A 25,929-nucleotide genomic window follows, 5' to 3' on the forward strand; every position below is an offset into this window, starting at 1 on the left:
ATCATATTGTCATTATTGAAAATAACTTAACTAAAGCTGCAGGTTAGGAGAGAGGGTCCACCGAGTGAGTAAGGGGGGAGTTGTCTTTCCTCCAAGGGAGTCACATTTCCAACTCTGTGGGTCTGAGAGTCACCCAGCTCAGAACTGAGAGAGCCTTTGTACTGAGAGGGAGGGAGAGAGAGAGCAGCATTAGTGTGACTTCAGGTCTGCACAGTGAGGCAGAGGGATCACGGACTTTGACGGAATTCCATCACACACATGCACTTGAAGTTCACTTCCAAACCTGGATGTGTATTCTTTTACTCACTAAAATGTTTCACGGGTAAGGCAATTAAACATTACTTTACCTTTTCTGAGTGTATGAAAGCATCCTATCTTAAATGTAAGTTGCACCTCAGAGGAGACCTGTGATGTAGCAACACTTCTTCTATGGATAGCCTACTTGCCTCTTCATTTAAACACTTTCCCTCTCTACATCAGCCATTAACGTTATGATAATTGTATTTAACCTTTTTTTATTTGCCTGAACAAAACTTGATTTTGTGAATGATGTGTTTCCTCAGGTGGTCTCTTGCCCTGCATCTACTCCTGCTGTGCTGGCTGGCCACTGCCCTGCAGGTTATAGAAGGTAAGATTCATGCTGCTGTTGCTCTTTCTGCCCTAACACTGTAACTGTAAATAAACACACAAATATAATGGATCAATTTGGCATTGACCAAGCAAATGCTTAATTAAAGGAACTTTTCCTTTTATTGATGATATGGTCCTAACTAATCTATGAACCCTACTAGCAAGGTAAAGACCATGGGAAACAATTAAGTGTGTGTTGTATCATTAAGCAGTAAATACCAGTTTCCATGCAAAGGTAAAAGCTATAGTGTTAACTATGAATAAGTATCTGGGAAAGCTCTAATAAACTAAATGCTTTAGTTTCTCATGTACAACACAGTCACAGCAATTTTGGATAATTTTGATCAGATTCATGGCATCCTGTCCTTTTTACTGTATGCTTTATAATGTGTGTCACAAGGTTAGGTTCCTTTGGCCATTTTGCTACATTACTTTTCTAAGTGCAGGTGTGCATTCCTCTCCAATTACCAAACAACTTATGAAGCTAATGTTCACGTGATTAGCCATCTAGCTAGTGGATAAAATGTGCACGATTCAGTGTTCATTTTAGTAGATGGAGAAATGAGAATCATGCTTTTGTTTATCTCAACCTGAAATCTTGGAGACCTTCTTGCGACATTTACAAATATAATTTGTTAAATCTGAAACTGTTACCATTCTAATCTGCTTATTTGCAACTAAACAGGGCTTCGAAGCTTGTATTACGTATAGGTGTAGTTTATTGGGGTCATAGGTCACACCTATGTGTTTAGGGTCCTCATTGTAAGATATTAGTAAAAGCCATCTTTACAGCTCAAATAGCAGAACAACAAAGGGAGATAGAGCTTTAACATTATGTTTGAATGGTCATGATGCACATAATAATGTCAAATGTCAAGTCTTGCCCGCACACTTGAGGTAATACTGTAGGTTCCCCGGAACATTAGCTGACTTTAAATTGTACGTGGCTGATTTCAAGATATTGATCCCGGGAAAACTATAAAAATAAATAATTGCTATGAACAAAGGTGATCAATTTAGATGAGGAACAAAAGACCCTGAGAACTCTCCTGTTTTTTATCCCATTAATCCCAATGTCTTAGTTATAATCAAGGCTGTTTTGACTTCTTAATCTTTAAAACAAATACAGAGACATGGTGAATATTTGGGAAGAGATGTCGAAATCACTGTTTTGTCGTATTATGTGAAAGAAAATGTTACACGTAGAACTTCACTGAAGACCCATTTGACTTAATGGACTTAGATGACTACATGTAAAAGGTAGAAGCCAACTAGTGATCTGGAGTCATCTACATGTTGTTGGCAGTAAAAACTAAATAATGATTGGGTTTAAGGATATGAGGCATACAATGGGCCTTAATACCTGGCCAAGATTAAAAAAAAAACGGACCAAAAGGTTGCAGTTAAGCAACAATTCTAATGTAAAAGATTAACAGTCAGGAAAGCTTCTAGAGTCAAATTTCACCAGTCATCCACTCTTCATTACAAACCAATAATATGCAGTCAGCCCCTTTCAATTACCATGTTCACACCTTTGTCAGCTGCTGTGGTTTCCGTAGTTACTCCCTGTTGTGAGGATCTTCTTATAGAGCTCTGTAGGAGAGAGACTGTTTGTTTGTTTGTTTGTTTGGTAATAGGCTGGGCTTCCTCTGCCCCCTTTATCCTGAAAGTGTGTGTTTGTCTGTGTACAATGAGGTAGCTGGAAGTGGCAGACGAGTCAAACGCTGCACCAGGGTGAGAAATGAACTGTATAGTTTGTATGGTAATGTTGTGTGAGGGGTTTCATCTGCACTTGCTGTTTGTGTGCTGGAGAACATCAGAGGGGTCGGTGTGGGTTGGTTCACACGGAGCTTTGAAAAGCAATGTTGAGAACACACTTGTCCCTGGGCCAGATTAATGTCAGCACGTTTAAGTATGTGGGTGGTTGATTTTTGACAATGGATGAAGGAAAATAAAATGTTTTTTAACATTTACAGAAGTTCAGAAAGAATCCAGGTTACAGTGTGTCTGCATGATTTAGAAGAAGTACTTTATATACACTGAACACAGCTCATAACATTGCGGAATGCCACAGGCTTGCTGGATAGAAGGACTGTCTTGTGATCATAAAAATATCCACAAACCTGTGTCCCAATTGCACACAATGTCATGACTATATATCAGAGTCCTTCAATGCTTATGCCTGCATACTATTCCGGAGCAACAGTTAATATGAACCCAGTTGAAAAGAGACTGTCAGACAGAATCCACACTTAGGTTGGTCAACACAGGACTTATTTTTCTGTTTTCCAGACTCCAAATTTCACCCTGTCCTCCAAAAAACATTCTTATTCCTGCCTCCAGGAACCTTCACTTTCCATTTAGCATTGGTTGAGTTGCTCTGAAAGGGTTCCATGTTTAGCCAATATAAATGATTGTGAGGTGAACCCAGTGGGAGTCCTTTTTGTACGAGCCGCCCCTCTGTACTGTAAAACCAAATCCCATCATTTACTGTTGAGATCCTCTCTTACAAGCCATACTTTGGTTCCTTTGGTTGTTGTATGTTTTCTGTACGTTTTCTGCTGTCAAAAACATGTTTTCCCCCAACTCCCACCTTTAAGTCTTTGCTTCTTCCGCTCTTGACCTTATTTGGTCTCTGCTGTTCCTGGAATAAAACTCCCAGCAAGCTCCATTTAGTGTTTTATGAGTCTGAAAACCTGGCAGAGAGTGTCATAGCTGTATGAAAGAGCCTATACCTAAATGTCCTCAGTATATTAGAGAACTGAACACCCTCACTGCAGCGGCGTCCTGTCTGGAATGTGCTCAATGAGGCAGATTAACTTTGATTTGAACACAGTTGGGCACAATGGGCCAACTGTAAAAGGTGTCATTGCCGTATGTGTTTCTGAAACTTGAAAATAAGAATGGCTGTTTCTTTTAGGGTCTTATGACTTTCCGTTGAACATGGTCTTGTGTTTTCCATGATGTGATGCACACTGAGATGATGTAGTTACTGACGTTGGTTCCCATTACAGCATAGAGGAAAAGAGTGCTTTGATTTCAAATAAAGACAGAAAAATATGTTTTTGGACGTTAAACTAATAAATGAAGCATTTTTTTGATTGACGTGATGATTTTTAAGATAACAATTCTGATTTACAGCTCTTACAGTAATGCTTTTTAGAAAGGAGACTGTTGCTGTTGTTTGGGTACACCGTTGCCATAGTGACTGTTGAGCATGAATCCTTATCATTGTTCCGCGCTATCTATGCTTCAGGGATAGAAATATACAATGAAGGCTTTTAACTAAGAGTGATACAATCCAAAACTTCTGAGTATTGCCTGCTCTAGGTGTGAATAAGCAAAAACATTTCTACTTAGTAAAACTTAATATCTTTTTGGAGTAGATATATATCGTTCAATTAAGTGAGAATTTTAATCACCAATTCATTTGCCCAATAATTTATCAATTCATCTTTTTCTTTTGTAAAAATGTAAACCCCAGAGCCAAAGGAATGTCCTCAAATGACTTGTTTTGTGCCAAAATCAAAAGGATTCAGCACACTTTTGGATAAGACAAACAAAAGCAGCATTTAGTAATTGTTGTTTTTAACTATAATTGAAATTAAGCCTTGAATTAACCAATTTTTTCAGATTTAGTTTAAAGTTTTTATTTTTAAATTTCAAAGCAACAAATATCATGTTACACATTTTTACCAGTCGTATTTTTACAACATATTTTCTCCTTCTACCTTTACCTGTTTTAAAATAACAGAGATGCTATCGGTAAGTAGTTTGCTCAGTGACAAAAATAAACCTGAACGGCACTCAGGTTCATTTTATGTAGGGCAGATGTTATACCTGTCTTGCTTTGTTTAGTCAGATTGTTTTGGTTTGAACTAAAATAAAGTCACAACCAGAGCCATGTCCTGAATAAAAAATGAATGTGTGACAGAAAAAATCACAAACTCCCACAAAGACTGCTCTGCCTTTTAGAAAGTTGTCATGCTGGTCACTCTAGTCAAATGTAATAAGAGAAATTTAAAATGGCATGTTCACCTTCTTATTTTGAGTTAACTTGCAATACCTTGTTTGAGAGAGGAAGTACAACATTCTTCTGTGTGCCTGTTTATGCTCAGGTATGCTTTTGCATATTTGGGTCAGTGGCTACTAAAATGATGGCCATGTAGCTGTTTGCAGATGGAGAGCACTATAATTAAACACACACATCAACACACTCTTCCTGAAGGACAAATCTGTCAGTCACAAAACTAAATTACTAACATGATAATTGTTTCCTCTGCTCTGTCCTCTTTAAGTAGACTTCAGGAGGAGTATGACAACATTCCATGCGTATTCCCAATTCCTGTGTAATGTATTGAAGAATCAATTGGAAACTGAAATCCTGCACGAACCTGGTGTTTTAGATTGGAAAGAATTGTTATTTGCCCTTGTATTAGACACAACAACATAAATCCTTCTTCTTCTTCACTTCTTTCCCCGAGGCTTTGTGGATGTGCTTCTATTGTTGCTGAACATACCTGTGAAAAAGATGTTGGTCAAACATTGACAATACTATAATATCTCATTCCTTTTCTTATGTATCACTTTAACTGACTGGAGCTTTTTACAAAGGATTACAAATTACTTTTTACAACCTTAAAAATACGCTAATTGCTAAAAAGGTACTTCTGAAATTACACTTCTTTCTGTGGACTTAGTCTCCTTCCACTACCCGGCCTTTGATGAAACATGTTTTTTTATATAAAACATATTCCTTTGTGCATTCAACATCATCTATGATTCCTTAGGACTCCTAGCGGGGCAGGACATTTCTGAAACATTTGTACTCCTATGACTAAAGGAGGACAGAATGTGCCTAGGGAACTTAAGACAAATTGACCACTAGATAAATGTCCCAGGTCCTTCTAGGGGTTTGAGGGGAAATCCAATTTCGGACCAGTTATATAAGCTTTTGAGAAATCAGCCTGAAACCCATGTAAATAAATGACTTGATCCCGTGCCTTATCCAGAATACACTGGGTATTGCAAGAGGGGATGATGGGAAGTGTTTTGCACTCTAACAATACTTCATCTTTGTCTAGTGCTGACATCACATGTGCATTCACCTGCACTTGTCTATAAAAAGTCTTTACAGAGACAGGAATACAAAAATGTAGTTTACTTCCGCAGCTCCAAACAATAGTGAACTTTGTGCTGCGACTTCAGTGGGTGGACGTCAATAGATGGTACTCTGCCAGGGGGGGCTTTAGAGGGAAGATGAGATAATATTTTCCTATCACATTTCTCTAAAGGTTGTCTTTCATTCCAGCCATTTCTCATCACATTTGTCAAAGAATTCCCCCATTACTGTGCCTCCCATGTGTTTCATTAGCATTCGTATTGGAGGAGGAGAAGGGTCGATGCGAGAAGCTCTAAGAGGTTGTTTGCTCTGAGAACAACACTCGCAGCTGAGCAAACACCCGCCAACAAACACAAACACACACTGAGAGTTTTACATTCAATGAACTGTGCCCCATACATGCATAAGCAGGTCATAAACGGATGTAAACAGTCCAGACCAGCTTGTATCTATGATACCGTATCTTTGAAGAAATAGCTCGACTGGCTTGGTTCGTTTGATACTTAACAGCTTATCAGAATTTTCTGCTCCCAGCAGTTCAAATAATGATTACAAGATTGTTTCATAATACATGTACAAATGATTAAATTAAGATTGTTTGAAGACACTCTATGCAATGAATTGTACAGAAACTTTTCTGGAAAATGTTTCTTTAGATGTAAGTGCTTTTTTCTGACATATTTACTTGTTTTTATGAAGTTAAGTTCTTGGAATCTGTTTCCTTGTCTGAGAATAATAACTTTATTGTTAATATGATGTTAATATTATAATAATTATAGCAAGTGTAAATGCAGTTTTTCATGATACAATACAACAAATATTTTGTATCAAATTGTATTACCACAAAAGCAAAAGCAGGCAAAGACACAAAAGCAAATGTTTATCAGAGGTGTGGAGCAAAGTGATTGGGGTCTGTACACCAAATCACACCAGATTTTGCCGCCAATGTAATACCTACCTGTCTTGCTCATGGCACTGTCCTTCTGTCTCAAGCAGTCTATAGGTGCGTTCACACCAAGTACTTTTCCCACAAAGGTTCCTGAGAACTACGATTTAGTTGCGTTCACACCAAAAAGTCCCAGGAACTAAATTAGTTCTAGAGAACCTTTTTTACCCCCTTCGTGGGAGAAAAAGGTTCCTGTGTCTGATTGGCTGGGCAGAATGCAAACCACGCCCGTAAAACTCCCAAAAACTTTTGTGAAGCCGCCATTTTATTATCCTCGCATTGCATTATTAGCATTAGCATTAGCCCAGCGCAGAAACGCAGAGATACTAACTTATAACAACACAAAATAAAACATGGGAGCGGTGGAGATGAGGAGGTGTCGGCGTTCTGGCCGTTTACTCGGAAGGCTTCAGTAGAAGCTGCTGAGAGTCCCAGCAGCTTCTACTGAAGCCAGTCCCCAACTCCGGGGACTTCCGGCCGGGGATTTTGGGCGGCAGTATACGCCGTGAAGTTGTTTGCGGCCTGCCAGTAAACCCAAAGCAGAAGAAGTGACGTCAGCGGCTTCATTTGCCTTATCCAACCCCAGGAGCTAATTTCCGGTGTGAACGCGATCTGTACTTAGTTCATGAGAACTAAAGAGTTCGCAGGAACCTTTGTGGGAAAAGTACTTGGTAAAGTACGTGCCTTATGGTCTCAAGCTGCATCTCAGCTGGCAGTAGCTTTTGGAAGAAAAAAAATACATTGATGAGCTGCAAACTAGAGAGAAGGCTGGTGGGTGGGGGGTAAGGGTGAAAGCCAGGCCACTGGGTGTAATGGAAACAGCCCCTCTGCAGATGTCCGCCGCTGACCTCATAGCAACTCCAAACAGTGCATTCTTTATCATACAGTGTGGCATTGAGAGAACTTCTGTGTATTTGTAATGTGTGTGAGTGTCCAATGTCAGAAGTTCATCCAGATTTGAGTCTTGGTTATTGCTTTAATTACCTGTGGAACGGCAGGCAGCTTGTAAGCCAATAAACTAATCAGCTCCCATGTTGCAAGTCGTGCTGCAATCACATGCCTCCATAGGATTAACTTAACCTTTCTTTTTTATGAAATAATAAAAAATATGCTATTTGCATTGCTTACAGCCACCAAACTAAACAGTTGTATTTTATGATATTTAGAATTGACTTTATGCTGCACAAAAATATGTTTTTACATTAAGAATGGATTCACTGACTTAAACGTGAAAAGTGATGCTGCAGTAACAAACTTTCATAAAAAAGGTTTATAGGGCTTTCATGTTGCAGTGTCTATTGTTTTGGTTTCATGACCCACAATTTGACTCTCGATGCTCTCGTTTGGTTTTCCAGCTGGATGCTCTTTACAGCTTAAAGACATACATAACTTGTATGTGGCCCGCTCAGCAGTTAGCATTGAGCTAACTTTGTCTGTTGTCTGTCGCACAATTAGCGTTTAGCTAGATATTTGGCAGATATTTCTTCCCAGGAGTCGATGGAGACCAAAACAGAGTCAACAGGCAAGTGAATATTGGACTGAAATGTCTGCATCCTGGATGTATAATGAAAATGTTTGCTTACATGCTAATCATAACAACATATGACATGGTGTTTTGTGAGCTTAACATTGCTCTAAAGTCTCAACAAATGTAACTTGAAGGTGGTAACAAAATCTTCCTTTAAAAAAAGAAAAGTTATGTTCCCTAAGACACCTTTGCTCTGTGCATTACATCAAATGCTAAGGCCTTTCTGTGTAGTATATGACAAGTAAGTTATGGTAGCTAATGTTAGTAAACCTTGATTTATAGGCTAACTGAGATCAGTGGCTTACTGCTGACTTGGTAATTGTGACTCCTTTTCTATCATGCAATACAGTTAGATTCATAATGCTGTTGTAATTGTCAGCCACATACGGCTAGTATAATGCTTAGCTGATCAAAGTGAGTGCTGAAATTATACTTTTTTAAATGGGTGTTAAGGGGATTTTATTCCATGCACCACAAAGGAAACATAGTAGCCTATTTGGCTCTGCCTTTTATTCTGCACATGCTTGTGTTGAGCACAATCTGTCCAATAAGTAAGATTTAGACAATCTGTTAACACGTAATGAGAGTAAATACGTGAATTTAATTTAGACTCCTTAAGTGACTTGTCTATTCCGCAGTGTTTCTATGTGAGACTGTGTGATGTTGGCCCCATGACTTCTCTAATGCAATTGGATGGATGTCTGCCCTGGTCATTATCCTAAACTATCCTAATAATAGTTGTCTGCCATCAGTAAGACCAAGCCTGGTTTTTTATTTGATTATTTGATAGGATCTAGCCAACACACAGAACAACATGATTTGTCATTCAGCACGATGCAATCTAAATTCTACTTACATATGCTTCAATGGGTTTAAATGGGATCTCTGACTGGCAAGGGGACACACACAAACACATTCACAAAAGTTTCGATAAGATTGGTGCACACACATTTTTATCCATAACATTAGATCCTGGTTAAAAAGAGTTGAGGTAGCTATAGGATACCAAAGTTTAAGTGCACAGCATTTGTGTCTAGATTTTGTGTGTGTGTGTGTGCGTGCGCGTGTGTGTGTGTGTGTGTGTGTGTGTGTGTGTGTGTGTGTGTGTGTGTGTGTGTGTGTGTGTGTGTGTGTGTGTGTGTGTGTGTGTGTGTGTGTGTGTGTGTGTGTGTGTGTGTGTGTGTGTGTGTGTGTGTGTGTGTGTGTGTGTGTGTGTGTGTGTGTGTTGGCAGGTCAGTTCAGGTTAATCTTACCCTGGGGGTCAACCTCTCCTTCTGATAACCTCTTTGACTCCTAATTCCCTTCTTTTCTTCTCGTCTTATCTTTCTTATTTTCTTTTCTTTTCCTAAAGAAGCTGCTTTCTGGATCGTTTTTCTTTTTCAGTTCATCCCTTCCTCTGCCCATCCTCCCCCTCTTTTCCCGTGCTTAGGAATAATTTGTCACTAGGGTTGTCACAATGTGAGCTATAACTATGGGATTATCAAGGCCGAAGGAATTCACACAAATACCATCATAATATGTATTTATAATTGCTTTCAGTTAATCTTTTACTTTGTTTAGTTTGGGTTTTCTCTCTTTTGAGTGTTGGGAGATAGAGAAACCACAACTGTATAAAAGCGTACAAAATGAAAGAAACTGAAATAGGCACTGGATTATACTCATATTATTATAATATGTGTATAATTCACTTTAGGCATAATAAAGGACTATGTTCCAGGGCTATTTCTATTTATAGTAAGCATAAAAATGACAGGGATGATAAGCATAATTATTGCTCCTATTCCTGCTACCACCCCCGCTGTTTCTACTGCGGACACTTATTAAGCAGAACACTGATGGAGACTGATAGACTGTAACTCACTCCCAGGCCACCTCGCCCCTTTGCCTGCAGGTAGTCCCTTTGTCTTCACTGAATGGTAGGAGGTTGAGTTAGAGGTTCAAAGAGTGTGAGAATGTGTGCGTGCGTGCGTGCGTGCGTGCGTGCGTGCGTGCGTGCGTGTGTGCGTGTGTGCGTGTGTGTGTGTGTGTGTGTGTGTGTGTGTGTGTGTGTGTGTGTGTGTGTGTGTGTGTGTGTGTGTGTGTGTGTGTGTGTGTGTGTGTGTGTGTGTGTACATCTCAAATCATCTCTGACATTCCAGGCATTTTTATGTCTGCCACCTGCAGTCCTGGACACAAAAGGGGATTGGATGAGACGGCCTGGTCCTGTCCCACTTATGCAATCATCACTGAACCTAAATGTTTTCAAACCAACAGCTTACACTGCCTCTCAGTGATGTAGCTGTAAATTACAAGCTAAGATCACCATTTGGTAAACCATTTCTAAAAACTTTAATGTGACAAAAAACAAAAAAAATTGTGATTTCATTTCCTAAGACAAATTAGATAACTTATAATTAAAATATATGATATTTATTTAGTTATTTCTCGCATCATTTATGTCCTTACCTCAAAAATTATTTATTAAGGTAAAAGGATGTAGAACACTTTATTTTCACTAAATCTGGGTCGGCACACTTTCCACTGTATTCATGCTCACAGATATATCTCCCTTCTACCTTCTGTTTCTGGAAATATTCAGAAATGTTTATCTTTTTATATATAAATACATATATATATATATTTCTTCTCAATATTATTTACTATTACTATTATTTATTCCTGTCGGTATCATTCTTCCTTTCCTTTTCAGCATTAGTCACAGATCTATAACACATTGCAGTACATTCCTGAAGCATTTTCTTTAAAGTTCCTGAAGCAGTTTGTTTAAAGAAAGAGCAACCACTTCCAAAAACATTTAACAACTTTATTCTGGTTTTGCTGATGTTTTAGCTTAATAAATTATGTAATGCATATCACTGAATAAATTATATACATTTGATTTCATAATAATAATAATGACTCACCACTCAAAATGATGATAGTGTTTGATTTAGTGATTTTCTTGGCAGGCCTTTACAATCAGAGCTTATAAATGTAGTCCAACATTTCCTGGCTGAACATGGCCTGGAAATATGAAATGAAAACACATCGTAGGCGGAGCGGAAGATGGGGGAGAGGAAAGGAGGTAGGTGCAACACTAGCTTCATTGACTGCTTGCCTAGTGGCTACAGTGAGCATGTGCGTGACTGTCTGAAAATGTGCATGTGTGGTATACCATTACCTGAAAACAGGTCCTCTCTGTTGAGCTGTTGAGCCCGCCCACCGACATTTATTTCGCTTTAGGGTTGGCTTAGAGGATGTTTCAATCAAGACCTACTTGGGTATAGTTAAATAAAAAACACAGTCACACACATAGACAAAACAAAAACAAAGTCCCTTTGAGCAGTCATGCAAAGATGTATGAGCTTAATTAGTCATGAAGAGTTAAACATTCGATACCATCTGTAGTGCTCCATAAATGAGTTCTTGTGTTGTTCTGGCACAAAAACACTAGCGCAGTGAGCCAGAACCTCTTTCGCTCTAATTGGCAGAGATTGTACACTCAAACTCACACGTAGGACTTGTGAACACACAAAAACAGGAAGGAAATTATCCTTGTGTGTCAGCTTCGACCATCGTGAGCCTCGTTTAATTGGACAGCTATCCAGACTGTTGCAGTAATATTTTAAGCTAAATATTTTCAGGTATTAGTTACCAGATTTTTCTATCTGATGTGCCTCTACAGCCCTTTTATGAGTTTGAATAGGTAATTATAAATGTATGCAGTTTATTTATTTTTGTGCAGTGTCAATGAAAGAAACACACAGTATTCTTAAAGGACAACATTGTCCTCTCCCTAAAAGTGTTTTTAAAATACTATATCGTTTTATTATAATTCTTTGACTTCATGAGTTAAATTAGTAAACAAACATCTGCCTTTGTCATAAACAAACCCAATCTTGGTTAATTTTGGAAAATCATGAGGTCATGGAAACTTCTATTTTCAGGTTTGATCTCACTTTTTTTTGTATTTTCATTTATTTGGATCAACTCTTCATTTATACTTCTATTTTATCTATATACTTCTAATTTTAAGCTCTCTCGAAACATGGTTGTTAGACGCTCTTAGTTTAAAGTTAATAAATATGCTGCATATTCAACCAAATTGTATTAAACAAAAACGTTTAAAATGTAAAACATTTTAGTGCGGCAAGTTTTCTAAACATGGACCTAGAAACAGATGTGATAGGAAGATCATTTTTTAACCTACTTTTACTTTTAACTTTTTATTAAGGTAACATGACCGGTATGCCATTTGGATTTACTCAGGTCTGCATTTATTACTGTGTATGACCACTAGGTGCTGCCAGAGTGCCAGTATTTATGAGCAAGGCTATGTTAGAGGTTCCCTTTTTTAAGTCCCCTTTATTGTTATTTGTTGTTAAGTTGTTCATTGTTTATTGAGCTAAGATTGACCATTAAGCCTGACTATTGGACACGTTTCTGATAATAATGTGACACATCACAAAGTTTCCAGCATTTTAAGTGTTCTTGTCCACGTGGTTTCTTCTCTGTCTCCTAAAGAAACCTTAATGTTTCTATGTAAATAAATTCATATAATCTCCATGTGATTGAATTTGACAGTAAACCAATTAGAGTTTATTGTTGGGGAGGTTGCTAGGTAGAGCGGGAACTGAGAGAGAGAGAGGGGTGAAGGGTGATAAGGGTGACTCTTCCAGGAATCCAGAGGCCCTAAACAGGGTCACCATGTTTAGAGAAAAAAGGATAACACACATAAGAATGGGGCAGCAGCTATTGCACATGAACGTTTACACTTTCTTTTTGTCATTTGTTAACACCATAATGCCATAGAGAGGCCATGTTCACCATCCTACGGCACTTGTATTTACATATTATTTACTTGAGGAAGCTGGTTAAAGCTCCACTATTCAAGATTTATTTTTACCAATGGATCAAATGACTATGTGTAATGTAACAGGGGTTCTTTGTAGTGAAGAACCCACATTAAATGCTGTTTGCCAACCGGTGTCTTTAGGGTCTTTTAGCATATTGTTTCACTAACTTTACCGTTTACTCTTATTACTCTCAAAAAGCCTCTAGGAATTCAACAGCAAAAGTTGCTGGAGACCAAAACTAAACTAAAAGGAGGATAAATAATGGACTGACATTTATCAATGGGCCATCTCCCAATGAATACTAATGTTGCTCCATGTCTTCTGGATGTTTTAAAAGCCAGCTGTGTACTAACAATATTGCCAAAACTACTTTATAAGGTTGTAGTATGTTGTACTTTATAACCTGCTGCCCCCTAGTGGCCCACAAAAACAACACATGATACTGCTTTAATTAATATGTTATCCAGGTCTGAAAAGTGAATGCAATGTGGAAGTGCACTACACGTATATTATTTCAGCATGGGGAGACTCCACTGGTTGCAGAAAGAAGTCAGATTGTCTAGAAGTCTAACCACAGAAAATGTTTTCCTAATTTGTTTGTGGTCTCAATTGTTATTTTCAAGTCTTCTTTAACCTGTACATCATTTTAAATATTATGGACCCATTTAGACTCAAATCATTAATAAAGCAGCTTATGCTTTATGAAATGGCTATCTTGTGATTGACAGGTATCTACCACAGTGTGACCTGGTCTTGGTGTTATTCTTATTTTCATCCTAAAACTTCAATCGGTTTTCTGTTCATGAAAGTTAATTTAACCTTTTGGTCGTTTGGAAATCTCTTGTTCAAAGTTCAGATGTACTTTGCTCCACCCTCTTGGTTCGAAAAACCTATATGGCGACGGCTGGTGCCAAACTCAAGTCTTCATATCACATGTTGAACAAATCATTTCTTACAGTTCATAGTTATAGTATGTAAATGTAATTATTACAGTTTGTATTGCTGCCCCCAAGTGGGTAAAACATTGATTGATACGGTTTTAAAAACGTATTTCCCCCTTGATAAAACCTGTATAATTGCCAACCATTATAGTCAGAACACCTCAGCTTAATAGGGTTAGACTAACCCTAACCATAACCCCAGAACTTGGTCCCCCCTTTCTTCCTGACCCCCTCTAACCCATCCTCACCCCTTCCCATTCCACACCACCTTATCCCTGGCTAATCCATGACTAATCAAGCATCTTCCCCTGGGGGGTCTCCTCACTCACCCTCTCTTTAAATCTTAAACCTATCATCTGCTCCGTTAGAGACCGACCCTTTCCCTCCCACAACAGTCTTTATGTCAGTGTGCTCTGACCGGCATGGCTCCCAGGGTCTGATCAAATGTATCAACACCTACAACCCACCACCCCCAGGTAAGGCAGTTAGGAGAAAGAACAAGGATGATGTCACATGGGTAAGAATAAAAAGTGGGAGTGCAACAAATATATAGCATATAAAAGTGCGTTAATCAATGTGTCCAACCCTAAATAGCCTAAATGTGCCATATGCAATGAGTAAAAGCATCTCTGATATCGATGGATACCAAATTGTTATGAGTCTCGTGGTGTTTCCATCATATAAACATGATGGTATTTTTTGTAACGCAAATTGTAAATATGAATACAAATTATTGGAACGCCAAATGCTAGAAATGCCGGTCTACCCTTCCTTCTCTTATGTTATACATTGCCTATATTATGCTGATGTCATCATCTTCATCTATATCCGGCACCCATAAACCCTTGCATATTTCAGTTGTTTCCTGTATTTAGTACAGGTTGCAATTTGATTCCTCCTTAAAAGTGAGGTATTAAAATATAGTCCATCACATATAGTGTTACCCCACCCCTCTTCAGCCTAAACAAACACCTCCACCCAATGATCCTCAGAAGCACTCCATCCCTCGTCCTGGTCCTAACCCAACATGTAGAGAAGCACAATACGACAGAACAGGCATCTCTTTGTCATCACCAATACGGGGCCTCTCTGCCTCTCTCCTTGATCAGTGAGCTGCAGCAGAGAGAAAGTCTACACTTATAAATGCTTCCATTCAACCTTTTGTGTTTATTTTCGAATTTTAGTCATGTGACTTTTGTATTTTATGCCATCAAGGCTTTTTTGTTATTGCTCTGCCATTCAAAGGGGGAGGGTTAGGGTTCTCATTCTTCAATAAAACAAAACAAATCTCTGTTTATAAGCAACTTAAGAACAGTCTCAATATAGAAGTATAGAAAATATATAGAAAATTAGCATTTTCTCTGAAATATGACTAGGTCTTAAGGAAGGAAATTGATGGGATTTCTCTGATATTGGTCTATATATTCCCATTAACACTTGACCCCATTAAAAATAGACTGAATACGTGAAAGTGAATCAAGTTGCATTGTACTGTAAAACCCAGAATAATGAAGGGAAGCTTAATTGTTTGTCTTAGAAACAGTAAGAAATATAAATGCACAAACATGCTTGATACATAAATGAAATGTCAATAGGAAAGAAAAATGTTCTAATATGTAAAAGACAGAGTTTTTAATTTATTAAAGGATATACTAAGCATAATGCATTGCAAAGCTCCAAACCCCACTTTACTACAGAGCTATTTGGCTATGACAAGTTTTTCTTATTTTTTTTTAATGTTTTGAATTTATTTATAAAATGTTACATCTAGCTAGGAAGGAATGCTTTGCCCTAATGTCCTTATAAAGACATCTCCCTGATAATGCTCCTCGAGTGTATTTTAGACTAATTTCAGTTTTGATATGGCCTTTTGTTATCTCACCACATCCTCAGTCCCAAGTACCTCATCCCAAGTTTGTGTGCATGTTTATTAGACTTGACATGCTGTACTGTACATGTAGTGTGAGGGATAGGCTGAAAAAGACCCCAAGTATGACCCAGAGAACACACACACACACACACACACACACACACACACACACACACACACACACACACACACACACACACACACACACACACACACACACACACACACACACACACACACACACACACACACACACACACACACACAGATGGGAAAGTAGGAGGAAGAGGAGGAGGAGGATGGACTAACTAACTCTCTAATCTGCCTGTCTGAGTAAAAAAGGAGAGAAGATGAAGTCTGCTGTGTTGTGTGTGCCAGAGGAGGGGGAGTCGGTAATTACAAAGAGGGAGAGAAGAGGGGCGGGAGGGGGGAAAAAGACAGAGATGTCAGGGAGTCACAAACGACCAAGAGACACAGACGGAGTGAGAAAAAAAGGGCATAACGAAAGGAGAAAAGAAAGGAGCTGTAAGGCCGTTCCTTGAATATTTCTTGCAGCACTGGACCTCGTGGAATACTCAGAGTTACTTAAACACACTCTGCAGGTATTTGCAAGTGCATCCTCTATAGCTGGTGACATAGCACTGTATTGCTTTCATCCCTGTTGGCACGTGGGTTGCAGTTTATAGATGCAGTTAACAGGACCGGCTTATTATTCATGTGAGACAAAGTGAGAGGATGGGAGCCCTTCGCCTCTCTTTTGCTCTGTTCTTCCTCTCATTCTCTCCCGCTCAAGCCCAATGGTGGAATTTCATCTGGGCAAAACCTAAAACCACCACAATTTCTATGACTTCTCCCATTCCTTCCTACATCACTTCTCCATCCATCACCTCCCTGGGTTCTTCTGACACCCCAGGGACAGCAGAATGGATGTTAAAGGAGGACGGGGTGACAAAGAAAGCCCCGGAGATAAGCACTCTGACAGAGGGGTCTGTACTGCCCCCCACACCCACCCCTGGAGTGGAAATCTTTGGTCAAAGCACTGCAGTACCTGGGACTTTACCTCCAAAGGAGAATGCAGGTGCTGGCAGCAAAGCTAGGGCCCAATGCAAACCCCTGAAACACTGGAAAAGTGGTGAGTTTCACTGATGAGTTTAAGAGTGCAATAGTTTATTTTCCCAAGAGTTCCCATTGGCAGATTTCTAGCTAAGAGTGGCTTCATATTTTGGTATTAGAACTTTTATTTAAGGTGACGTATGCCTTTGAGTTACCAGCAATTTAGTCAATGTCTGATTTAAACAATAAAAATAAATAATTTAATAAAAAGTTGTTGGAGAAATGTCTTGTTCAACAGTTGAACAGTTACTATGTAAGACCATTCTGCCCATTCAAAGTGAATGGGCAGAAGCGTTGAAGCTTCAACCCACGCCGCCGTGTGGACGGGCCGTTAGTGTACCCTGATGTGCTTAGCATTAAAACTGTTGGAATCTTTCAAATCTAGAGAAAGAGTGGGGCAGGGAGCTTTTGTCTGTGCCACATCAGGGTCAAGGAGGGTTTAAAAGGTTATACATGGAAACGCTAGGGGTTTTGTTAATATTGGCTTTATAAGTCTCCTCAAGCTGATCAAGCGTCCATGCGGCCAACGTGATGAGGATTAGGTTCTTGAGGAGGGAGTTAGAGTTGAAAAATGTGACGCAAAACTAAGGAGAGATCAGATGACTGAAGTGTTTGATTTGGTGACTGAAGAATTGTATGCAATTAACTTAATGATTGTTTGACGCATGACTGACCACTTAACTTGTCTTTTATTAATAGTTTGCTTAAATAATAAGTGCGGCTGAGTGTTTGCAGATTAAACATTTGTATAAAATATATTTACAATACAATTTTAATTATTACAAAGTCTATTATTTTAAATCCATACCACATGATGTCATGAGAATGCGATTGGACCAATGGCTGTCATGTTCGTTGTTACTAGGTATAGGGGGCATTCTACCGAATTGGACCAAAGTCAGGTCGGAAATGTTTGGACATTTTGTATGTTTTTTTCCAAAAAACTTTGTCCATATATATTTTGTACAATATCTGAATTACACATATCTAGTAAAAGAACCGTATCTTTGCATATCGTATTGTCAGACTGTATTGGAATGTTCTTCCTCTACCAAAAATGGTCACTACCGAAACATAGTACAGTAGTAAAAAAATAATAAAAGTGAATTTTTAATCAAAATTCAAAGTTCAATTTATACAATTCATAAAAATCTCAATGCAATTTCTCTTTGTAAAATGCATAATACTGATCATATTGATTCCAGAGTTGATGATTGTTGAAATTGAACATGTACATTAAACCAATCAGTATCATATCATTTTAGTTGATAACATCTAGTGTTTCGGTAGTGACCACAGTATTTTGTTCTCAAGGTTGTATCATATTCCCTCAACCTTATTGCTTAATCTTAACTCATAACATGCTTTATGTTGAAGTGTGAATGTTTACACACATAAAAACCTAATACTTTGCATAAAACCCCAAAAAAGTTTACTTAATTGAAGATAATATGTGTAAAAAATATTTTTACAAAGGTTTAACATCAGTTTTCCAATCACAAATCATTCACACGATATTTGGTGGATCTTTATCTGTTTTGTTTGTTCATGGGCAGTGAAGGCCTAGATTTGGCTCATCAGCTGCTTAATATGTGTTTTAACATCTAAATGTTTTCATGCCAACTAAAAAAGACAATCACAACTTAATTAAGGAAGCTAAATCCAGTTGTAGCTAATAACATTGGTTAAATATAGTCGCAGCTAGCCTTGGCTAAGGCTAAACTTACTGACTTTCTGCCCCTAGCTTTTTCCTAGAATTTAATTAAATAAATGTTGATCACTGTGTTGGTCATTCAGTTTGTTGTTACATTAGATGAGTGTGCAGTGGAAAAATATGGTCATGAAGAATAAAAACAGTTGGAACTTATCAAACTCGTAGCCTACTGAGAAAAGGTAACTAGCTTAGCAAAGTAATAGTAGCTTAACTGCTATATCAGCTTTGGCTTGAAGTGTAGTTACTTTAAAGTTTAAAATTGATCTAGCTATTATACAATCTGTATTAAATGTAAGTTGTTTATTCAGTTGAGGTATAACAAGACTAGCATATTGTTCCCAAAATGTGCTGATAGAAATTCCTTTCCTTTTTTCTCACAGTCACAAACCAATATTTGGCCCTTCTTTCCTCTTCTTTGTCTGGCCAAAGTGGCTGAGAACTCTTGACAGTAGCAACAATGTGAAATGGCTGCTTTCCAAGTCATGACTGGTAATCACCAACATGTTGCTGCCATCATGTCACTATCAGACCGGATTCACTAAGTTGTATCAAGCGGTACATTCAAATGTGTCTCACAGTCACAGTCAGGGATAAAAAGCTAAACCTTGCAGTCAGTGGCTACCGGACAGCCTGCTGGTTGTATCATGAGCTCCCTCACAGAAGTCTGTTCCTCTCAGTCATTACACAGATAACTAATGACTTCACATCTGGACTAGAGGTGTGTTACCACTTTGGTGTGTGTTTGTGAGTGTTTAATTTGCACCTCTTGAGTGCCCACCTGTTGCAACATTAAGTGTTTAAATGTGCAGAGCTTTACTTGTGTGTGTGCTTCTGTGCTGCACACACATACACACACAGGTGCTTTCAGTGGGCCAGGTTGATGAACAGACCCCAAGATGTTGGCCTTTCTTGTCTATGTGTATGCGTGTATGTTAACGTGGGTGAGGTGTGTATTTGATGTGTGCACAATGTATGCAAAATACTTTCTATCTGTGTGTGTACATATTTTATGTGTGCATGACAGTGGTATAGGTAGCAGGGGTGCTCTCGCCCGGAATGCTAAGGTGAGAGTTAGTCGCCACGGGAGACATAGGCCTACTCTTAGTGGGGGGAATCAAGACAATGTGAAGCCATCTCTTCACATACACACAAAATACTCTAATTACCTGCCATTTCTTTTTCGGAGGATTATGTCCATGTGAGGCAGAGCAGCGAGGCGTGGGCACTGTCTGAATCAAATCAAGTCAAATTAAAGTCATGTCAAGATGATTCCGGTAGCTAGCTCTTTTTTTTTGCTTGTATGAAACAGCAACACACAGGTTGCAGACAAAGAAGACCCGTTTTAATTGGGGTTCAGACACCCGCCAAAGAAGTTTATCTGCATCTTGGTCCACTTATTGAAGGATGTTGAAGTGAAATTATCCCATGTCAAGAAAAACAGGATGCTACATGTTACTCCTTTGTTTCCACTTACACATTTTCTCCTTCTGTGATAGAGCGAGGCTCAGGAGGTCATCTGGACCTGACGGAGTTAATTGGCGTGCCGCTCCCTCCCTCCGTCTCCTTTACTCCTGGCCATGAGGGTTTTCCAGCCTACAACCTCGGGCCTGATGCCAACATCGGTCGGCTCACCAAGACCTTCGTGCCAGGCTCATTCTACAGAGACTTTGCCATCATTGTTACGGTAAGACTAAAAAACTGAATACTTTTCAACCTTTTCAAACCCTATGTATGCCGCATTCTGTTTTAAGGGGTCATACAGTGAGTTACACACAAATTGAACTAAGTATACTATAAGCAACTGTTTACATTGCATGACTTTTCTTCTGAACAATTTTCATGGTAAATATATGTTATGTTGCCACCTTGTGACTGCGGTCAAGCCAGCCTCCACTCGGAAAAACCTAGTCAAGCCAGCCCTCACGTGATATTGCGGTGCGCGAATATCCTATGCATTACGGTAGAGTCCAAAAAAATCATCCCTCTGTGTTTAGATGAGAATAAAACAAAAACTCTCCAGTATCAAAGACTAATTTCACTTCAGGGTGATAGCAGGACATCCCATCTAGTCACTCAGAAAAAATCAGGACATTCTGATGTAGAGTTTCAAAATAAAAGACCTTTGAAATCTCTATTGTATGAGTTATCATCCCTGTTTTTAAATGAGAATAAAACAAAAACTGTCCAGTATCATAGATCCATCTCACTCCAGGGTGATAGCAGGACACCCCATGTAGTCACTCAGAAAAAATCAGGACATTCTGATGTAGAGTTTCAAAATAAAAGACCTTTGGGGACAGGGATGATAGCTCATATATGAGACTTCAAAGGTCTTTTATTTTGAAACTGTACATCAAAATGTCCTGATTTTTTCTGAGTGACGACATGGGGTGTCCTGCTATCACCCTGGAGTGAGATGGATCTATGATACTGGACAGTTTTTGTTTTATTCTCATCTAAAAACAGGGATGATAGCTCATATATGAGACTTCAAAGGTCTTTTATTTTGAAACTGTACATCAGAATGTCCTGATTTTTTCTAAGTGACTACATGGGATGTCCTGCTATCACCCTGAAGTGAAATGAGTCTTTGATACTGGACAGTTTTTGTTTTATTCTCATGTAAACACAGAGGGACGATGTTTTTTTTAGGGCTGGCTTGACTAGGTTTTCCCGAGTGGAGGCTGACTTGACCGCAATCACCTTCTGGCAGTTTGACGATAAAGCAAGAGTCCTATATTTTCAGTGCTAAAAAGTTTCTATTTTCCCCAAACATTTTCTAAATATATGTGTACTGGAATGTCTGTCAATTTCAGTATTGTAAATGACTGTATTTATATGTTAAATGGTACGTCTATAATGTTCCTATAATGTGGGAAAGATGACTCTGAATCCTGCCTTGCGCTTACTCCAGGTGCGTCCAGCCTCTCAGAGAGGAGGGGTCCTCTTCGCCATCACAGATGCCCGTCAGAAGGTGGTGGAGCTGGGTTTGGCCCTCACTCCGGTACGGGGGGGCCTCCAGAGCATCTTACTATACTACACTGATGAGGAACAAGCTTCACACAGCCAAAAAGCTGCTTCCTTTAGTGTCCCTGATATGACCGAGCAGTGGACACGATTCACGGTGAGCATCATGTGCTGTCTGTGTTAATGATAATGTATAAGATCAGGGAGACGTTTTCAGTTGCTTCAAACCTTTAACTCAAACTTTTTATGGTATACCTTCACACCAAAACAGTTAAATGTGCAATTAATGGATTGGTATTATTTTGAAATGTATTTTTTTTTTTGGTTGATTTAAGGATTGTTTTTTTTAGATGATAACAAATTAAGGCATCACATTCATTGAATCCTTACATCCTCACCAATCCATTTTTTACAAAATATTAGAATAATATTTTATCAACAACAATGAACATTTAAATGACTAAACAATTGGTGTATTTTATATAATCCTCCATCAGGTGGTGGTGGAGCAAGATGAGGTCCGTCTCTACATGGACTGTGGCGAGGCAGAGAGGACGACATTCCATCGCAGACCAGAACGACTCAACTTCTCGCACAATTCAGGAGTTTTCGTAGCTAATGCAGGAGGCACGGGGCTCAACAAGTTTGTGGTAGGTTGCAAAATCCTTTAAATGTAGAAATGTCACTGAGTCAGGACAAGAATGCATAAAGGGCAAGGAGAAGGAGGAAGATTGATGCCTGCCTTTGTCAATATCAGTGTGCAGTTTGTCAGTGTAGGCTTCAGATCACATGTGTTCCTGTAGGTGTGTGCCTGTGTGTTCTGGCCTCTCATCAAAAGAGCTGAAATGTCATCTGCCTACAGTCTGTGTCTTCTGAAAAATGTCCAGCATTTTAGAAAAACAGAAATAATTTATGTTTTAACTAAATCCTTGAAGAAAATACTATTTTGCTTTTACAATAAGTATATTTTGTAAGCAACATGCAGAACAACTAAAAACCTTGTCCCTTGTAAAAAAAAAATCTACTATTATACTGTGTCGTAACACTTTATAGTATGGACTATTATGTGATTATAAATTATAAGAAATAACTTTTTAGAAAAATGGTTACAAGTCAATATAAGTGATCAGGGTTGGCTTTATGTGAAGTTGAAAAATATTCAATTAAAAATGATATTAAGGTATTGTGATAATTAACTTTATTGTTCTCTTTAAAAAATAAATTATAATTGTACAGTGCTATTAACCAGTTATAAGGAAACAAGTGCTTATAAAACTTAGTAGCCAGTCTCTGCAAGGTATTTCTTTATAATAAGAACATGCTTACTTGAGGGATCTGTTTTATATTTTATTCTATACAACTATAAAGATCAGAGAGGAAGCAAGAAGAGGAGTACAGCAAAGAGATGGTAAAGAAGGAAGGGAGGGGAGTGAGATGAGGATGGGAGGAGAGGACGGGGGAGTAAGTTGATGGCAGATGAGGAAGTCTGAGATGTCAACAAAGCTTAGTTGTGGTCAGATCAAGGGCTTTTTCTCGGGCCTTTGAGTCTGCCGCCAATTGGGATTGTGTAGTAAGGTCCTCTAAATGAAGCTCTGCTAGTCAATGGGGTGACAGCATAATGTACACCTACAATAAAGTAAACTCTCTTCAAACTGACATTATTACTGGAATCACCCTTGGACCATCGTTAACGACACTTACAAAAGATAAACCCAAGCTGCCAGTCACTTGTTGCCATGGTGAGGGGAAGGCTTTGTTCAGTGTGGCCTGACTTATTGAACGGGTTATCTGAAGCAGGACGACACAATATGTGCATGCTCAGAATTGCTAACATCCAATCGGAAGTGTGTGTGTGTGTGTGTGTGTGTGTGTGTGTGTGTGTGTGTGTGTGTGTGTGTGTGTGTGTGTGTGTGTGTGTGTGTGTGTGTGTGTGTGTGTGTGTGTGTGTGTGTGTGTGTGTGTGTGTGTGTGTGTGTGTGTGTGTGTGTGTGTGTGTGTGTGTGTGTGTGTGTGTGTGTGTGTGTGTGTGTGTGTGTGTGTGTGTCCTTGGTTTGTTGTCATGGGCTTCAAAGTGGAGCAGTCATGGCATGGGGCCCTTTTTAATCAGCATGTGTGTGTATGTGTGAATGTTGTAAATGTAGGACATCTCTCTCCATGTTACCATATAAACTTTATAAACTTGCGCTTTTATCACCATGCTGCGAGTATTAATGTTGTTTAGGTACATTTTTGGAAATCCGGTCTCTTAGGTGATGGCATTACGGAAATGTACTTCATTGTGTGTGCAGTGCTCCTCTGTTCAAACTATATAAAGAGAGAAAGAGAGCACTTGTTTAGGTCACAACACTAAAATGTTCATACAATTTCGGTGCAATGTAAACAGTTGCTTATAGTATACTTAGTTCAATTTGTGTGTAACTCACTGTATGACCCCTTAAAACAGAATGCGGCATACATAGGGTTTGAAAAGGTTGAAAAGTATTCAGTTCTTTAGTCTTACCGTAACATTCTTTTACGAAAGAAGAGTGAGTATTATGGGCAAAATGTACATTCTTATTAACTTTAAAGAGGCCCTATTATGCCTTTTGGGGTTTGGGTGCGTTATATAGGTTTTTGTGCATGTAATTAGTCTGCAAAGGCTAAAATCCCAAAGTTTACACAAGAAGGAGTTTATCCCAGAAACACTCCCCCATGCATGAAACGCATCGTTAGACTCCTTAGTTTATTTCTGTAACATAGTGACATCACTATGCAACACTTGCGCTTCTATTGGCTAGCGCTCCAACCCATTGAGCGCGATAGGCTAAGGGGCGGGACATCTCTGAACCAGGCCTCTGGTTTCACACAGAGGGTGAAAAGAGGGGCTGCAGCACAGGCAGTATGAGAAAAATAAAGCACATTTGAATATTAATGCATGTAAAGATGTCAAAGTACTGTAGAGGCGCAAAATACAATTATGGTTACTAATATGGTTCCTTTAAACGTAAAGTAGTCAATATGCAGAACATTGGCTCCTTTGTTAGGTATTACATATTTTTATATTATGATTAAATTACTATTATGTTGCTTTGATGTGTAAGTCGTATTTAATTGTTGCAGCTGTTGGAGGTAAAGCCAGCATTTAATGTTTAAGATATTGTTGATAGGTTTAAAAAAGTTAATCATTGAACTTTCTGCTCATTCTCATTTCCATAATGTCTGTGTAACGAATGACATGATTGATATTCCGAGGTAAAAGTTTACATTTTCGCTCGTTGATTTTGGGTCCTGTTTTTTTTGTTTTACTTTTCCTCCATGTAACCTGAGTGAATATACATGTAGTATGTAGTTAAGGTGTCAAGATGGCAGTTTTTGAAGGTTTTTCCTAATCCACTCGCTCTCTGTCTCTCCCTTCAGGGATCCATTCAGCAGCTGGTGATAAAAGATGATCCTAGAGCAGCTGAGGAGCAGTGTGAAGATGATGATCCTTATGTGAGAAATGCACACATAAACACAATATAGGTGTTTGACACACAGGAACGTACTATTCATAAGTTATAGTTTAAAATTCTGTACACAAATCACAAATGTATCGACGTTACCCCCTAGTGGTCAGAGATCTTCCCTCAACAAAGTACCTATTAGCTGGATTAATGATCATGAGTAAACCTTTGCTGTAATCAGACAACTATTTGGTTTTTCCTCCTACATGATTGCAATAGGAAGCACTTTATACTTTTTTAACTTATTGTCTGTAACATTATCTTTAACTGGCAAAACGTGGGACACTGCCTAATTATTTGTTTGTCATTTACCTAATTTTTCCCCAAACTAACACACCATGTGATGTTTGATAAAGGCCTCGGGATTCACCAGTGGAGATGATGCATTGGATGACAGAGAGTCAGAGGAGGAAATGATGAAGAACACACACGAGAGAAAACAAGGCACAAAGAAGGTAAGTTAGCTGGATTGGCTGCTGGATAATGAGAACCTGAAAAAGGTCTTGTTGAGTAAATATTTTGTTTTGTTTTGGAGATATCATATCTTTCGAAAGTTTTAGATCTTCATTTGACTGGAAGACATGTCCTGTAAATGAGAACAACTGCGAGAAAGAGTTCTGGTTTCTTTAGAAGCCCACACTTAAGCAGGAAGGGCTCTAAATGCAGTATTTGCTGTTTGAAAAATACACTCGAGTGTGTGTTAGAGTCCCCCCCCCCCCCCTTTCTTATCATCATGACCCTAAACAGCACTCCTCCTGTGCAAGTTGATTTGTGTGTTACT

General features: G+C 38.8%; 1 protein-coding gene across 5 annotated transcripts in view; it reads left to right on the top strand.

The window, feature by feature from the left end:
- The first annotated feature begins 160 nt into the window (after positions 1-160).
- Positions 161-25,929, top strand: part of col15a1b (collagen, type XV, alpha 1b) — a 53,869-nt gene continuing 28,100 nt past the window's right edge. For 3 of the 5 annotated variants that reach the window (XM_079650476.1, XM_079650477.1, XM_079650478.1), the window contains exons 1-6: positions 16,369-17,004; positions 20,196-20,383; positions 21,614-21,823; positions 22,164-22,316; positions 25,063-25,137; positions 25,505-25,603. In XM_079650476.1, coding sequence (XP_079506602.1) covers positions 16,608-17,004; positions 20,196-20,383; positions 21,614-21,823; positions 22,164-22,316; positions 25,063-25,137; positions 25,505-25,603 — 1,122 coding nt within the window. In that variant the 5' untranslated portion in view covers positions 16,369-16,607. Of the gene's footprint in view, positions 323-563; positions 629-16,368; positions 17,005-20,195; positions 20,384-21,613; positions 21,824-22,163; positions 22,317-25,062; positions 25,138-25,504; positions 25,604-25,929 lie in introns of those variants that run through there. The other 2 variants (XM_079650480.1, XM_079650479.1) reach the window with 2 other exon arrangements.

This window comes from Notothenia rossii (genome assembly GCF_949606895.1).
Source record: "Notothenia rossii genome assembly, chromosome: 9".
NCBI lineage: Eukaryota > Metazoa > Chordata > Actinopteri > Perciformes > Nototheniidae > Notothenia > Notothenia rossii.